Source organism: Ictidomys tridecemlineatus, chromosome 6 (genome assembly GCF_052094955.1).
Source record: "Ictidomys tridecemlineatus isolate mIctTri1 chromosome 6, mIctTri1.hap1, whole genome shotgun sequence".
NCBI classification, from domain to species: domain Eukaryota; kingdom Metazoa; phylum Chordata; class Mammalia; order Rodentia; family Sciuridae; genus Ictidomys; species Ictidomys tridecemlineatus.
In genome coordinates this window covers 173,231,575-173,250,021 of record NC_135482.1, presented here as the reverse complement: position 1 = coordinate 173,250,021, position 18,447 = coordinate 173,231,575, and the positions used below count along the sequence as shown (strand labels likewise).

General features: G+C 39.7%; 1 protein-coding gene across 7 annotated transcripts in view; it reads left to right on the top strand.

The window, feature by feature from the left end:
* Fry (FRY microtubule binding protein) overlaps positions 1-18,447 on the top strand; it is a 392,985-nt gene that overhangs the window by 223,621 nt on the left and 150,917 nt on the right. For all 7 annotated transcript variants that reach the window (XR_013423443.1, XM_078016146.1, XM_021730283.3 and 4 more), the window contains 2 exons: positions 3,847-3,900; positions 17,693-17,832. Coding sequence is in view for 6 of the 7 variants with exons in the window: in XM_078016146.1 (XP_077872272.1) it covers positions 3,847-3,900; positions 17,693-17,832 (194 nt within the window). In the remaining variant the exon portion in view is untranslated. The remainder of the gene's footprint in view (positions 1-3,846; positions 3,901-17,692; positions 17,833-18,447) is intronic.

Genomic DNA, 18,447 nt, shown 5'->3' with positions numbered 1-18,447 from the left:
GGCATGGTATAACATTTTCCTCTAAGCCCTGCATTCCCTGAAGATTGAAAATTAGATCTAAGAGCTTGGTCAGATTCAGGTTCCCTCCTTCTTCCCCCTCTCCCTTCCCCGCTTCCTTCTTTCCTTTCTTTGGTTTTCTTTTTATTTGCGCTACTGTGATAGTCTCTCCTCCGTTCTATCCTAAGCCTCCTGATGCTGATTATATCTCTATTGATACAAAGATAATCTTGTTAATTTTAAAATGTTAATGGGGTTCTCTGTGGCCATACCTGTCTTTCCAAGTTCATGGGGACATAGTCACATGTTGAACAAACCCTGACAATAAGGTTCAACTGTGTATCAGGGTGTGGGGGAGGGCGAAAAATGACAACACCCTGGAAATTCTGACCAGAGTCAGTGCAGAGAGCCGTGGGACAACTAACAGGTGACTCCACCTCGGAAGTGACATTTGCAATAAGTCTTCAAAGAATTCGATTGAGACAGGATATTTGTACAAAAGGAATTAAGGAAAACTTGGTATGTGTTTGGTTGAGTCTTTGAACCCAAGTTCTCTGTAAATGGATCTGACTATTGTATGTGACCGCAACTTATCCTCTCAGCTTTGCCTACTAGATAAAGTGACTTGCAAAATGTATGCATGTGAAAATGTGTAAGCTTAAAACGCCAAGTTTAGCAGCTTTCTACCCTGTTTGTAGCAGAAAAAAAAAATAAATAATGACTTTTAGGCATGAGAAGCTTCAGGATGTGGGTGGACAGGGTCACTTTCCTTCCCCCACTGCAGCAGCACCCCTCTTTCAGGTCATAGTGAAAGGACATTGTATTGTGGGTTCTCAAGGTGTGGACCTCCTCATTGTTGCAAGGGTCTATTTACCTACAGATGAGTCAAGCATTAGTTTGTAGCTGGTCTTGTGGTCTTGCATGTAGACACATTTCCTTTTTTCTCACATATACTACAAGCCGCTTGCCGGTACCATTGAAACCTTAGGATGAGCTCCGTGATCACGTGTGCTGTTAAACAATAGGTACTAAATTAGAATTCCTATCTTGTATGATGGGGGCTTGTCTTGGTTCAGAATTCCTTAACAATTTTTGGCATGAAAAGGGAATCTTCATAAAAGAAATAGTAGGGATGAGAGACAATATCGTGCATTTATTTAATACCACGGAATCATGTACTTTAAAGTGGGTAAACTGGAAAATTTTATTATGTCTATTTTGCCACAATAAAATATTTTTTTAGCTTACAATAAAACATGCATAAACATCCACACACAAAAAAAAAGGATCCTTGTATTTGAAGAAACCAGACACCCCCATCCTAGAGGTTTCATTAATTTGGCAGGTGCACTAGACTAGGCTCTGCTGGGACTTTTAAGTGTCCGGAGAAACAGAATTTGCTAGGTATCTAGGGCTTCCTGCCGAGTAGGGGTGGCCCTCAGGGCGCCACTCCAAAGGGGTTCCTGTACAGCAAGGTTCTGCACTGTAATGCAGCTTCACACAGATAAGTGCTGCAAAAGGTAAAGGATGTGGAACCTTGCAGTCTCCTGATGGGGGATGGGTGGACCTGGTATTGGGATCAGAGAAAGGCTTCCCCTAAGGACATGATGGCTGAGCTGAGGTTTGAATGAGCCAGTAGTATAGCACACCTCAGAAAGCACTACCAGGGCTGGAGTTGTGGCTCAGTGGTAAGAGCACTTGCCTAGCATGTGTGAGGCCCTGGCTTTGATCCTCAGCACTGCATAAAAATAAATGAATAAAATAGAGGGGGGATAGTAGGGGATAGGAAAGGTAGCAGAATACAACAGTCACTAATATGCCATTATGTAAAAATGGAGTATGTAACAGAAGTGAGTCTGTATTATGTATTTGGGGAGTTCAAAACCCAATTGAGTCGAATGTATGAAAGATGATATGTCTTGAGCTCTGTAATGTTTTGAACAATCAATAAAAAAAAAGAACACTAAAAAAAATAAATAAATAAATAAATAAAATAAAATAAAAATAAATAAATAAAATAAAGGTCCATCAACATCTAAAAAACTATTGAGAGAGAGAGAGAGAGAGAGAGAGAGAGAGAGAGAGAGAGAGAGAGAGAGAGAGAGAGAGATCACTGCCCACTTTGCCCACAAGGACTCTCCTCCCCAATTTGGGAAGGGGGTCACATTCTTTAGCCTTCTACCCAGCAGGCAGCATCTGACACAAGGGAACCCTCAGTCACTGCTGGGTGATTAATAAAGAAAATGTGGAGTAGAACAGTTCACACTGGCTCATCCCAAGGATGTTTGTCAGACCTGGTGCCACCTCTCCACCCTTCTTTAATTTTCATTTTTGTATTTTAGTTGATTTTACTGAGAACTTCAGAAGATGGCCTTATAACCTTTATATAGACAGGAAATGCTTTCCAATTTAATTGCTGAATTTGTCTTCTTGTACATTTAACTGCTTCTGTTGTTTTTCTCATTATTGTGTTTATGCCTACATTTTTACACTCACTCTCCCAGATCTAATGTTCTAGTATGTTCTAAATCTCCCCTAACTTATCCATCACCTCAAACACTTATCTGTGTATGTGTGGTGAGAACATTTAAAATCTACTTCCTCAGCAATTTCCAAGTATATAGCATGTCTTAGTCCATGCAGGCTGCTATAACAAATTACCATAAATAGGGTGGTTTTTAAACAACAGAAAATTGTTGCTCACAGTTCTGGAGACTGGAAAGCCAGATCAAGTCACCAGCAGATTTGTCGAGGGCCTTCTTCCTCATAGTTGGGTCTGCTTGCTGCATCCTAGCATGGTAGAAGATGAGCAGACTCCCAGGGCACTAATTCCATCCATGATGGTTCTGCCCTCAGAGTCTTGTCACCACCCAAAGGCCTTGTCTCTTAATAGCATCATCTGAAGGGTTAAGTTTCAACATGAATTTGGGGAGGACACATGCAGATCATAGCATAATATATCAGTATTAAATATAGTCAGTATTTTATCCAATAGATCCAAAACTTATTCCACCTAACAAAAATCCTGCACTCTTTAACCAGGATCTCCCCTTCCCCCTTTTCTAACCTGTCCTCAGCAGCCACTGCCAATCAGCAGTCTACCCTGCTTCTTTGAACTTGACCCTTAGATTCCACATATAAACAAAATTGTACAACATTTATCTTTTGGTGTTAGGCTGTTATCACTTAGCACAACATTCTCCAAGTTCATCCACATTGTTGCACATAACAGAATTCCCTTCTTTTTAAAGGCTGAGTAGTACTCCCATATTTCCTTTCTCCATTCATCCATTGATAGACACATAGGTTGATTCCTGATCTTGACTATTATAAATAATGCCTCAGTGAACATGGGCATGCAGAGGCTCTTCAACATACTGGTTTCATTTACTTTAGATACATATTCAGAAGTCGAATTAGTGAATCATATGGTTGTTCTACTTTTAACTTTTTGAACCACTTTCATACTTGGCTGTACTAAATCTACATTCTCACCAGCAATATACAGGGATTCCTATTTCTGTTTTGTCTTTTTCATAGAAGTCGTCTAACAGGTATGAGGTAATATCTCATGGTAGTTTTAACTTGCATTCCCCCAAGCCTCAGATTCTTCATGTTTTGCTCAAAGAGGTATGGGTTAAGATGGACACTAAGAATCCAGACAGAAGTGATCAGAGCCTACAAGCTAAGATCAGTTAAGGGAGATGTTCTCACTCATTTAAATATTGGTACTTGCTCATTCTGTAAAGGGAAAAATATTAAGAAAATTGTATAATAATAATGTTTCTTTTATAATGCTTAAAATTTTGTAATAATAATTATTGTATACATATATTCTTTTCTTTGTAGGAAAAGCCATTGACAAAATCTCTGCAGCGTGGAGAAGACCCCCAGTTTGACCAAGTAGGTGATACGTTTTTATTATGTCAAAATGGTCGGAAGGCAGAGGCTAAATGCTCACTATTGTTTTATTAAGGAATTTCCTCCAAGAGGACACAAGTGCGTGGTTTTAAGAGCTGTGTCCTGCAGTGTGTGCACTTGGGTTTATACATATTCAGTAGATATCTCTTAATTTGAATTGGAAAGAACTGGAAAGTATAGAAGTAATTCAAATAGGCCCTCAATTAATGGTTTTCTAACCCTTTGTATACCAGAATTAAAGAAACTGAGAAGACAGCTTCAAGGAAATTCCATTCAAAAACTTGAGATTCTTCCAGGTGAATGATACCATGTGATGAGCAGATCTCTGCACTAGAGCTTATTCATATTTTCAATCAATATTAAGTTTAATTCATCCTGTGAGAGAGAAATCTCAACAATAATTATAAAAGTTGTGGACTTCTGTTCTAATAGAGAAAACAACACATAAATGAAATAATTTAAGTCAGAATAAATGCAAAGAGACTCCTTTGATTATAGGTCAAGACTAGTAGAAGGACATTCAACTCTCAACGGTGTAAAATAAACATAAGAAGTTAAGCTCTGAGAGATCCTGGTTCTGTAAGTTGAGGGAAGCTATAGGTTCACTTGAAATTAATAGATGTCAGGCATCAGAAGAAGCAGGAGAGGTGTTTGTTCTGTTTGCTAAACTTCTGCAAAATGACAGAGAGGACAGCATGTCTTCTTCAAACACCTCAGTTGGTGCCAGTGTCAGAGATGTTGGATGCACTGTGGCCTCATCTACCACAGTGGGGTTTTTTTATTGACTAATGAAAACCACACAGAAAATACTCTTCCCACAGGGCTTTGAAACTGCCTTCATTGTGAAATCCAGAGGCAGTATCTCTGGCTATGCAAGTTCAGATTCATGTGATCCCCAAACATCACACTGTAGATACAAAATCCTTCATTTTGTGTGTTATGAGCGATTCATGAGGGAGAGCTCACACGCTCATGCTCCGCGCCAGGCTCCCAGGCTGTGTGGCTCTGAACTTGAGTGGTTGCTCGCAGAGCGGGCTGTTTTCCAGAACAGTCTGGGCCTCATCTCTTGGTGTCAGGGTGCTGTCTTCCTTAATCATCTGGTGGGTACTGGGATAGTCAGAGATCCTTGGAGAATATGTACATGATGTTTAGTGTCACCATTTTGGAAGTGGGGCAGATTGTGACTCTATTCTCAAGGGAAGTAGTTCTTCTAAATTTTAGCATTGCACTTAATAGTTATACCAAATAATTTTTTAATTCAGCTTTCTATTTCTCTATTTTAACACTGTGGAAAGAGCTTAAATCCTACCTTTGATACTTAATTAACTAGATTTCTCTCCACCTTGCCGCTCCAAGTGTTGTCCATATATACCTGCACTGTCAAGCTCACCTGGGTGTAGTTATAAATGCAGTTTCTTGGCTTTACCAGAGATCTGTCAAATCTGCAGCTTAACAAGTTCCCCAGGAGGCCCATGTGTACCTTAAAGCTGGAGAAGTCCTGTTCTGTAACATAGTCCCATGCATTAAAGGTACTTTATGTGTGAACCAATTGTGAGATGGTCATTGAGAACTTTCCCTAAGTCACAGAGTATCACCCTCTGATCTTTAAATCACGGTTCACACGTGAAGCATCAGAGAATACACTACGAAGTCTAACTCGTTTTAAAGAGCTAGCAAGACTCCCAGGCCACAGAGAAACTTGGCTGACGTTAATCCACCTGTGGATTCAGTGAAGAAAAAGTCAGCAAAGTAACTTTTGAAAGACCTGCTACAGTTTGTGTTTGTGCCCAAACTCAGGTGTTGCTAATGTGATAATTCTAAGAGGAGGGGCCTTTTGAGAGATGATTAGGCCATAAGCGCTGCTCCCTGGTGACAGAGTATAGGTGCCCTTATAAAAGAGTTTGACCAAGGAAGCTCACCCCCTTTTAGCCTTCTCCACATGAGGACACATCATTCGAGGTGCCGTCTTGGAAGCAGAGACCCGATGATGAACCTGCTCTACTGTTGCCTTGACCTTGGGCTTCCCAGCCTCCAGAACTGTGAAAAAGAAATCTCTGTTCTTTATAAATTATCCATCCCTGGGTATTTTGTTATAGCAGTACAAAATGAACTAAGACAAAGCCATTTCAAGCAACAGATTATTATAATACTCACAGTTCCACTGGCAAGGCCATGGATGTATCAAGTCTCTTTAGTTTTCTGGTTTAAACATTTATATAATTTCCCTTGCTTTGATTCCAAGCAGTAGGATTTTAATCTGGATTCTCAAAGAGCTCTATGTATAGGAAGAGAGCATGCTGGAGAAGCTTGGATTGCATAGACCCTATTGACTATAGACTAGTTTGAATTAGTAATAAATGGTAACATTCAATACTTAGCAGAGGACAAGCGCTATGTGAAGTACTTGCCTTAAACAGGGTACAACTGTACCATGTTGAGAGAATATGCATATTGTATCCTCCATTTAAATGTCCCTGTGGAATAATAGGGTGTAGAGGGCTGGGCTTTTAGCCTTTCATGGCCTCATCCTGCAGGCTCACCCCTCCATTTAACCAATCTGTGCTTCACTTTATTCTTACTCCCAATAGAAGCCAAGAAGAAAAGCCCCGCTCATCTGACTTCTGTCAATCCTTCCAATAACTCCAATGAAGAGAGAGTTTATAAAGTATAACAATCCATACACTGTTACATTCAGGGGTGATGGCTCTCTGGAAAGTTGCTCCATAGTATGTGACTAAAACGTGAAGCAGCCAAGACTGGAATCCATGTGTTCTGAGTATAACAACACCAGTGCTTTTTATTCTATAGTCTGTTTCTTGCTAAAAGTCAGGGTGGTAAAAATTCAAAGGGGAGTTTTCAGTAAGCAAAGGACCTAAGGTCCTGAATCAGTTATTAGATTTGACTGCCAAAGACACAATAAGTGGCTTAAACAGGATAAAAATGTATTTCTCCCATGTTCAAGAAATATGGAGGAAATCAGTCTGGGTGGGATTTATATAATTTTTTTTTCTTTTTTATATATTGCTTACATTTTCAAGATCATTATGGCTGCAAAAACTCAGCCACTACATCTGTATTCCAGGCAGCAGGAAGGAAAAGTGGAAAAATAATTATATAAAAAATTAGAATTATATAAAAAACAAATTAGTTGTACCGGTCATTTCTGCTTATATTCATTTGGTTAGGTATTAACCACATGGTCACAATTAGCAGTAAGAAAGATTAAAACTTTTTTTTTTTTATTTTTAGCAACCATGTATCTATTGAAAAATAGAGTATTTTATAACTAAGAAACGAGGGGAGAGAGGAGAACATGCTTTTGACCTATTCCTATGCAGTCCTGCTACAGGCATCCCAGTGCTGGTATTAAACCACCTTTGGATAACAGCATGAAGGAAGCATGAAGCCCACCCGAGAGGCCCCTAGTCTAGTGAAAGGGATAAATTAGTACTCTCCTTTTAAAACTGAAAATGGGACAAGGGTTGTCAACTTTCTACATTCCTATTCAGCATTGTATTCAAATTTCTATCCATTGGAATAAAGCAAGAAAAAGAGAGAAAAAAAAAGAAATCTGTAATCAGATAAATGATGACCCCAGGCTAGGAAGACAGGAGTGTGGCTTGACCTCTGAGCAGGCTGGAGAGGCCCAGAGCTCTGTGGACTGTGTCTCCCCTTCCCTGGTAGTGAGAAAGTCCTACCAGGAACAGAATCAAAATTAAAGTCGGAAGACAATTCCCAGCGGAGTTTTAAAGATGAATAATGCTACTGATATTTTAAATAGCTAAGTTAACTGCGAAGACTTTGTAAGTAAAGAGAATGAACGATTGTCCAGATCCTGGAGGTCTTCAGTTTAGCAAACTGCATGTGCACATACACACAGAGCTCTGTATGGGATGGGGAGACATAGAATATGTTCCCCAGAAACCCTGAGAAACGGGATCCACATTCCAGAAACTTCCAATCCAGATGTGGCTTTGGCCTGGGCCCACGTGCATATGAAGTGCCACAATGAACCTTTTGGGGCTTCAGGGCCTGATGGTAGGAAAAAAATTTCTAAAAGGAAACAGTTTATCAAGCACCTAAAACAATAGGATTTTTCTTAGTATTGATGGCATATAACGTGACAAATTTCAGATGAATGTTTTTTGCAAAGACCTTGAACAGAGAAAGACATTCTAAGTTACCTTTGGGAACTGAAGGTGTGTGTTATTCAGGCAGAAGTTATGAATTGTTAAATCTTCAAAAACAGGTGAACGAGGACTCTCACAAGGATATAAAACAAATATACATGTTAAAGGTTTTATTTTGCTTATTATCAGTGAGAGATGTTACAACCAGTTCAGGAGAAAATCCAAAAAGCAGACATGTTTGTAAATCTGAGAGAGTGAAGTCAGCGTGCAACCCAGAAGCAAAATTGGCCTCTTCCCCATGGGGGAGGGAAGTCAACTGAACCTTCTCTCAGCAATTTTTTTCATCTACAGATAAGAATTCTTTTGCATTACTAACTGTTATCTTCCATTTAAATACTTTAAAAATAGTTCAAAGGCATTGAAAGTTCTCTAGACTTAGAATTAGGTAACCCCTGGGGGCTATCGCTCAGTGGAAGAGCGCTTGCCTAGCACATGGGCGGCATCGGGTTCCATCCTCAGCACCCCATTAAAAATAAATAAATAAACAAAATAAAGGCATTCTATCCATCAACAACTACAAAAAAATTTTTTTTTTTAAAAAAAAAAAGGTAACCCCTGGAGAGATATGCTGTAGGTTTTCATTGTAACAATTTCCCTTATGGTCTGAGAGAGTTTGGAAGAATTTCAGCCTGCAGAGGCAGGAAGGGATCACATTGTGGAAGACTTTAGTGCCCCGGGGCTGGGCTTCCTCCTCCACATACCACTGTCAAGGTGACCTAAGTGACAGTTTGATGTTAACCCAGAGGAGGCAGTGCTCACAAAGAGAACCCTGGAGACTGGAGGCATTGGGGGAGCCTGGCAGTAATAAACTTGAGGCTAAAAAGGCCTGAATTACAACAGGAAAGGAGACACGTAAGGAAGGGTGATTATTAGCAAAAGTATAGGAGAATAATCAATATTGGTTGAGAGAAGGAAAAACATAAGGTACCTTTAATTTGAAACCATGATTTGGAGCAATTTTCCATTAATTCAACAGTGAGGGCCTGAAACATGCTAGAATCCGTGCAGAGTTTTAGAGTTCCTGTCCTGGAGGAATTCCCAGTCCCAAAGGAAAACAGTCTACCCAAAGAATTCTGCAATAGAAAGGCTATACTCGAGGTACCCATCACTTTCTCTAGGAACTCGGAGAAGGAAGCAGTTAACGAAGCCAGGAAGGGGGAGTGAGTGCGTCCCAGAAAGCAATCAAGGAGCAGCGACGTCTGTTATACAGAAGACCAAAAAGGACTGCCCTGAGTCTTATGGTTGAAAGAGAAGTTGAAGGTGAAATGAATGAGTAATGGAGAGTGGCAGTGGACAAAGTTGGAAAGGTGGCCTGCAGCCCATGAACATGGCTCGCAGGAGCCATGCTGAGGAGTCTGGATTATTATTTATGAATCAGGAGTTTGCCGAGCAAGGGATGCTGTACTTGCAGGGAAGAAAAAGCTGTAAATCAGTCTTACCCACAATGAATTTTCATGGACGGTAGAATGTCTCAGAAGAACTAACGGGCAGATTTATTTAGGTGATCACTTAAAAGAGAAGAATACACGAATGGAGAACATCCTAGGGGCGCATAAGGAGTTTCAGATTAGGAGGTGGGATCCACAAAAGAATGGCCAGAAAAAGGGTGGCCGAAGTGTGGAAAATATCCGGGGAGCCTTCCAGGGCCCATGGCAGATGGGACATTACGGAAGACATAGGCAAGATCCGAAGGAAAGCAGTTAGGAGTTTGTAGGAAGCAGCTTTGAGAAAGAACAGCGGCAGGGGCTGTTGCTTGACATGTGGAATATGTTTTCATAGTTGACAGGTTCAAGTTAAAGACTTTAGGAGATTTACTCTCACACCTAAGTTATAGTGGCTGATTATGATTGGCAGTGCTTAAATTAAAAAGCAGTGTCTTAGAACAGAATCGTAGCACTGGTGATGAGCTTCTTCCTGTGATCTATGGAGAGTGTCTGTCAATGACAGGCATGGTGAGCTTGCCATTTTACCTTCAAGTGGTTTTCTTGTTATTAAATTTTAATTATCCCTTTTAAAGATGAAAGTGGAGGCATTTGATTTCGGAATCTCCAATGAAACATCAGCTAACCTATGAGGAGGGTGGACCTGGGGGATGGTGATCAAACACAGCTCAAATATCACATTAACCTATTTTTAAAAGAGAAAAACCAAATCAACACTCTTAAATAAATCTTACCCCAGCACATGTGTAACCTGGTAGAGAATGGATTCAAAACCATTAGTTATTAGATACATCTACACTCAGAGAAGAAAACTGGGGCTGTGAAATCATCACTGAATCTTTATTCTTGCACATGCCACACACACATGTGCTCTTGATTTTTCTCTGCCTTGGCTTTTAGACCATTGCTTATGTATTGTCTATTAATGACGTAAACATACTAGGAGGGAGCTACAGGTTGAATATCTCTTACTCAAAATGCTTGTGACTCAAATGTCTTGGACTTTGGATCTTTGCATAATACATAATGAGATATCTTAGGATAGGACCCAAGTCTAAACATGAAATTCATTTCATATACATCTTCTACACAAAGCCTCAATATAAGTTTATGCATTTTACATAGTTATGTTCATGAAATGATGTTTCATATTGTGGAATTTTTTCACTTGAAGCATCATTGTCAGCATGCAATGTTTCAGATTTGGGACATTTTAGACTTTGGACTTTTTAAATCGAGGGCATTGGATTTGTAATACAAACAATGTACACAAAATAATGTTTTAGTTTTTGAAGTATTGTTCGAACTTTGCCTCTGATAATAGTCTCATGTGATAAGTGGAAGTTATTTTGTCTTTGCAAAGTAAAGTGTAATTATTCCCTACAGGAGTTGTGCCAGGCCAATCAGAATTAGCCTCCAGGTCCTTATTGTCTCAGTGAAGTGTGTCACAGTGCTTTGGCAGTTGTATAAGGGACTACGCAGACAACAAGAGGATGTGCAGGGAGCTTCCTGGGACAGGTCAGCAGCATAGGATCCTGAAAAGGAGAGCCTTTCACAGAGAACCTGGTAAACAGTGTTGTTTGTACAGGAGACCTCGGGAAATGTCCACAAAAAAAGGCCACTAGTTGGCCATTGGGTTTGTCTTTGCCACCTTTCAGATAAGTGTCAGCATTATAGTAAGGGCAGAAATCACACTTCAGGGAGCAAGGAGAGAGCTGACAGTGAGGCAGGAAGAGGAGGTGTCACCAGTGCACATGTGACTGAGAAGCCATCTGGAACAAGAACAGATACTTGAGAATCAGTTGAACCAGGACAGCAGAGTAGTGAGGGCTGCACACACTTTCTGGAACCCACTTACACTGAGTGAAGTACAAAATAACACTGTGCCGATGGTTGGGTCCTTTTTTCACCCAAGACTTTTTCAGGGTGGTTGATGTTCCTGAGAGTCTGATGTGTGGGTGAGTTGGCAGTAGAACTAGTTTTATCTAAATGATTGATCTGGTTCCAGGATAGTCACTGGTTTCTGTCCTCAGTGTCATTTCCTGTTGGCTTAAGAGTGAACTGTCGCCTGCAGTACTGCTAGCTGCCTCGCTCTCATGAGTCTAGTGAGGGAAAGAGCTAGTGAGGGACAAGCGCTGCTCAATGACCTATTGCAAGCATTTGGAAGGTGCCAGGCAGTAGACAATGTGCTTACATCTACTGGAGACAGACAGGCATGGGAACACAAACTAAGCCACCCGGCTTCTAAAGGAGGCCCTGAGAGTTTGTGCTTGGACAAGGGGCACATGTGACTCCGCCCTATTCTACCCACCCAATAAAACAAGAAAGCAGTGTTTATGTTGGGTATGGTGGCATAAGCCTGTAATCCCAACAACTCAGAAGGCTGGGGGGCAGGAAGTTCAAAGCCAGCCTCAGCAGCTTAAGCTGTAAGCAACCTAGTGAAACCTTATCTCCAAAATAAAAAAATAAAAGCTGGGCACGGTGGCATACTTCTGTAATCCCAGTGGCTTGGGAGGCTGAGACAGGAGGATCACAAGTTCAAAGACTGTGTGATGTGGCACTAAGTGACTCCGTGAGACCCTGTCTCTAAATAAAATACAAAATAGGGCTGAGGATGTGGCTCAATGGCCAAGTGCCCCTGAGTTCAATTCTTGGTATCCCTCAAAATAAAAAAATTTAAAAAAAAAAATAAAGAAAAACAGAGCTAAGTATATTGCCCAGTGGTTAAGCATCCTTGGGTTCAATCCCTAGTACCAAAAAAAAAAAAAAAAAAAAAATTATCCAACTCTGAATAAAATGCTGTTGTCATCTTCTGTCATTTGTTTAGCCTATGATCCCATCAAAGTCACTTGTTGTCTGTGCTTCAGTGTCAATATTTGGAAATGGAAAAACAAAACAGACATTTAGGAAGGTCTATTATGTGCTTCACATTTTACGCATCTCATTTTGTTCTCATAAAAACCCAGTGAGATAAGTATTCTTTGCCTAGTTTTACAGCTGAGAGAGGCAATGTACCATGCCCATGCAGTTTATAAGGAGCAGAGCTGTAACTTGAACTCAGGATCTTCTGATCTCTCTAGTGCCCTCGTGAAATTATGAGAACATGGCAAGTGAATCAGTCATCACCTACTGTGTCCTGAGAACATCAAGTTTGCAGCTATTTCTACTATTTCAATTCAGTGTGACTTACATTCTTTATTGGTATCATCTCTATAAATTCCAAATTAGTTACTCAAGCACTCTAAGTAGCTAAGTAGCTTCTATTGGGTTTTCCTCTAAATATTACATGTTGTGTACTTTTGTGACACCTTAGTTTCTTAATGTGTACAAAATGCCATCTATTAACAGAAAGCATAGTAAAATATATCCATAGTAGAACTAAAACCGCTGTCCATCATCTTGGACAGTAATAATTTTCCTGAAGAAGAAGTGGACGAATAATGTTAGAACATTGATTCTAATGCTGCACTTCACTGAAAATCTATTTGAAATCTGTAGTTGAAAAATATAGGCAGTTAAGAGTCAAAACAAACTGAATTGGGTATATACATATTAGTGTTTTCAGCTTTTCTTTTCCTTTTTCGGCTTTTTTAAAAATAACTTTCCACTGAAACAATGTATTCCATAAAATGAACCAAGATATGAAAATCCAAAAATGAAGATCTCTTTCTAATTTGCAGGGAAAAATATATTTAATGTATAGGTTTTGGGTTTTTTTTTACAGTTTTAAGGTTTTATAATAAATTGTTCTTAAGTCTGGCACCTTTTATCATTCACAAACACTATAATAATAGTATAATATGTGAGTGAGTAAAAATAGTTATTTGTATCATATCAGTATTTTGTGGTCTTACACAGTAGGTACTCTGACCCACAAGGTTGCCTGGCTCCCTGATCTTATTTGAGAAATTAGCCATCAGTGGAATTACTTTAAAACTATTCATTAAATGCACCACTCTTGACAAGTCAGCCTTATTACTGTAAAACATGAAATGACTCCACTGAGTAATTATTCAAATATTTATGTGTGAAGTTTCCCTCTTTGCATTTAGCAAGTATAATAAAATGCTTATGAAAAATCAGTGTCTTTGCTACAGTATAATGGAGAGTCTCTTTTAGCTTGTTTATACATAAAAAGCCAAAGTAAACATCAGAACATTTACAAAGTACATTTAGTATTCCCTTCTGTCCCCCCTAAAAAGAAAACACCAGTATGAAATAGTTCTGTGATTCTGTGCACTTCATCTCCTCCTGCTGCCCAGTACGTAGCTCATCGATGGTGGAAGAATATGATCATTTAAATGCAACAAGAGCATCTTTGTAGTGGGCCTGCCCTCTTTCAGCAGCAGCACAGAGCTAGAATTCATCCCTCCATTGGCTCTATTTCTCGTAAATGAAGGAGTTGAGTAACCAAGAAGCCGGCTAGACCTTCCTCCCTTCCTGAGCTTTGAGGGCCAGGTCTTTGCAGATTCCACCCTTCCTTCCTGAAAGCCTGGCCTCCAAAGGGCAGTAACAGAGAGATGGAAAAAACACACACGTCCACCCAGCACTGACCTTTCATCTCTCCTGAGATGTCTCAGTGTGTTTGCCTTGGAAAGTATGCCCTGCAGATCTACTACCAAGACGATCTTTATGGCGACTTTTTAATGGATTGAAAAAAGTTCTGTTTTAAATTGTTAGAATTGAACCTTGAAGAATGCTTTGGACATTCTGCACAGAGAGTGAGGGTAACACCTAAGTCAAGTAGTTGAATCCACCCACAGATATTTAGGAATCAGAAGTTTTTGTCTCCTTTCTAGGTCTGTAGAAAAAAAAAATGGGACAAAAAATTTAAAAGTAGTGTTCATTTTAAATTTTTATTTTAGAATGAATAGGTTGCCATTTACAGAAAAGTTGCAAAGATAATATAGACAGTGGCCAGCTTCCCCTATTGTTAACATCTTATATTACTATGGTACATGTGTCACAATAAGAAACTAGTGTCAATTCATTATTGTTACCTAAGTTCTATACTTTGTAATTCATTTGTTTTTTTCCCTGATGTCTTTTTTTCTGTTCCAGGATGCCATCCAAAAGAGTATGTTACATGTAGTCATCATGTCTCCATAGCCTTCCACTTAGAATCCATTTTCCCTTACAATGGATTTTGTTGGGATTTTATTACATATGGAGTAAATAAGACTTTTCTGAAGGGGTGATACTGGGATACTATATCACAAAGCCACATCCCAACCCTTTTTATATTTTGAGACAGGGTCTTGCTAAGTTGCCTAGGGCCTTGCTGAATTACTAAAGCTGGCCTCAAACTTGCAATCCTCCTGCCTCAACCCGAATTGCTGGGATTACAGGCATGTACCACCACACCTGGCTGAGATTATTAAACCATAGCTGGGGACTGTGAATTCTGATTCCTTTTACATCTGTGGAAGAAACTTCCTTTATCTCTCAGTTCAAAACTTTTTATTTACTTGAGGTGGTGGAAGTCAAACCCAGGGCCTCATGCATGCTAGGCAGGCGCTCTACCACTGAGCTACAGCCCCCAGTCTCAACTGAAAACATTTAGAGGATGATGACTTGCGGGGGGAAAAGCCCAGGAAAGTGCTGGAGTATCATTAGGACTAATGAACTACTCCTTTGACACATCGTGATACGCTTTCTTCCAAATAATTACTGCTATTTTATCTATGACAGAAAAAGATTTTGTGGCTGTGGATATAATAGCCTCAAGATGAGGGAAAAGGGGGCTTTTTTTGATGATTAGATCATTTTCAATTTCAAAAAAAAAAAACCTAATGGTGATTTGGTTCATAGTGCAGGCTGAATGTAGTTGCCTGTTTGTTTCTAACCTCTACTAACCCATAAGAAAAGATCAGGTACAATTCTCTACATGTATCCACAACCGTTGTTATAACAGAAAACACACAATAGGCTCTCAAGAAATAGAATCTGAGGAAGAAGGCCGTAAGTATTTTGTTCAGTCTTCAGGGCTTCTTTGAAAGGTGGCAGTGGAAAATCCTCTTGACACGAAGCACTCTGGTCCCTTCCCTGGTTTCCTGCTTTATAGAAGGAAGTAAGCCCAGCCCGGTTAGCTTCTCTGTGCCTTAAAACTCAGGCAGAGATCCCCACATGCCTGGAGAATTCTAGCACGTGTGTTTGTTCTCCCACACATCACTGCTAGATAAAACCTCCCTGTCCCTTTTTTATGGGTTAATTTCCCCATTCAAAAATCTATAGGGACTTCCTGTTTTCTAGAGAGAAAAACTTTTCAACATTGCATCTCTCCACCCTAACCCAGGTTCTCCACAACTTTACTACATTCATCATTATAATCATCAACAAATAATTATTTCATACCTTCATAGGCTTTCCTGCCTTGGGTCTCTGCATATTTTCTTTCTTGACTCTCATCTGAAATTTCTGCCCTCTCTTTAACGAGGCACAGGAAAACTCCTACCTTCTTAAACTGTCACCCCTTCCCTGCCTCTGGTGGTCTCTCTCCTGAGACCTCAGGTTTCAACGTGCACTCCCTGAGTTGGTGAATTTCCTCCTGGTCTGACATTTTATGTGCACATATTTATTTATATTCCACTTAGGGATCATACATTGATCGTAGGTGATTTTTTTTCTTTTTTTTTTTTTTTACTTAATGAACATTTACATGTCATTATATATTTTTTTGAAATGTGATTTTTAAAAATGGTTTCATAACAAATTCCACATTGTATTAAGGCATTTATATCTAGCTAAGACATTTAGTTTTTTTGTTTGTTTGTTTGTTTGCTAGAAGCATTGGTGCCCTGATCATTCTTGCTCATATTTATTTATATGCTGAATGTAAATTCTAAGAGTGGGCTTCTTGAGATTGATTTTTATTGAGTTCTTGATGTATATTTTCAATTGACCTTCAAGATAAGTTAAGTCAAATCTTTTCCCCATGGGCGCTTTCATCTTTTTGCTGCTCATCAGCACTGAGGATTATAATTTGCTTATGTTGGTTGTTAATTAAGGACTTACATGTCCTAGATATAAGGCCTTTATCAGATCGGCGTTTTATAAATATTTTCTGTCAGTCTGTAGCTTATCTTTTATCACTTTCTGGACATTATGTTCTAAAAGCAGAAGCTTTTCATTTTGACTTTCACAATATCAAGTTTTGTCAGAGACTTTGCTTTTGGGGGTCACAAAGATGTTTTCCTGTTTTCTTCAGAAGTTTTATACTTTTAGGTTTGATTCATTTTCAAATTAGTTTTTGCATATGAGGTCTGGATTGAAGTTCTTTCTTATGTGTGGCAATTAGCAAAAGATCAGGAATCTTCCCAGATAAGGAAAATAGAATAATTAAGTCTGTCGAAAGCACATTGTTTAAAGAAGTTTGCCTTTAAATTAATACAAAGAAAATTTTTCTAATGTATTAGTACTTTCAGACTAATTTGGGACATAACTTGCATTAACAAATGAATGCTTATTGACAGAAAATAAGTATTATCACCACTTAGGTTATTTGTTTGGAGGGTAGATTTTCTTATTTCACCTAAACAATTAATATAATTGTATTAATATACTTATTTATGCAACAAGCTTTTGCGGGATACTGGGGTTTGAACTCAGGGTCACTCAACCACTGAGCCATATCACCAGCCCTATTTTTTGTGTTTTATTTAGAGATAGGGTCTCACTGAGTTGCTTAGCGCCTCGCCATTGCTGAGGCTGGCTTTGAACTCTGTGATCCTCCTGTCTCAGCCTCCCGAGCTGCTGGGATTACAGGCATGGGCCATTGCCCAGCTTACAACAAGAATTTTTGAAGAGCTAAGAAATACAATGTACTGTGGTGGATGATGTAGGAAAATAATTTCTTTGCAGCTCCCTGAATTACTTGGATTCAATTAACATCTGATTCCTAGAATGAAAGGGAGTCAAAGTAATTAACTTTTTGAACTGTAAAGTTATTATTATATGAGGAGCATCTGTCAGTGCTAAGGGACATGGCTCTTGGGAATGTACTAATAAAGATTATGAAGGAAAAAACTGTAAGTGAAACAAATTTTGTAGTGAATATTGCTTGAGGTTATTTGTGCAATGGAAAGTTTCCCAGTAATTGTCAGCGCCACCAGACCTCTCAGTCGCCTCCATCTTTTCTTGTAGGTCATCAGCTCCATGAGCTCCCTCTCTGAGTACTGCCTTCCCTCTATTCTACGAACACTGTTTGACTGGTACAAAAGACAAAATGGCATTGAGGATGAATCCCACGAATACAGGCCAAGAACAAGCAATAAATCTAAAAGGTATGTTTCTTTCCAGTAAGGATTATGGCTTTTCTTTGTAAGAAACGTAAAGTAAGTTAGATGGCATCTAGACCTTCCTGACTCTCCACAAGGACACCTGGGAGGAGCTGCAGGGTCCACCTGATCTGTAGCAGGTATCACATTTGGAGCACTTGCCATTTCCAGCTGTTAAATATTGGAAATTCACATGGCCTTATTTCAGCCTTTGTGGGGACAGAGTACAAAGGGCCTTCTGTCACCCTCTTGCCTGCTTCTGCTCTTTGCCTCCTCCTCTCCAATCCACACCCAAATGAAAGTGGTGGACCCTGAGATATTCTAGTCCTGGCCTAGTAACCTTGGGTGCTTAGTGAGCTGCAGTGGGAAGCACTGGATGCCCTGGGGCGGGAGTCGCATCTTTCCCGAGGGCTGGTGAACAGAGTGGGAAGTGCAGCAGTTCTAGGGAGTGGGACTGAGTTTAGTCCTGCTGCTGACTGGCCACATGACTTTAGGTAGCTCGCGTCTCCCAGGCCCAGGAAGTTAGGTTCATGGTTTCTATGTGACTTCTTCCCACTGAGAATTTGATTGGTCTATTCTGTGTTCCCTTTTCCCTTGTGGGTTTGAAAAGTGGAAGCTGCT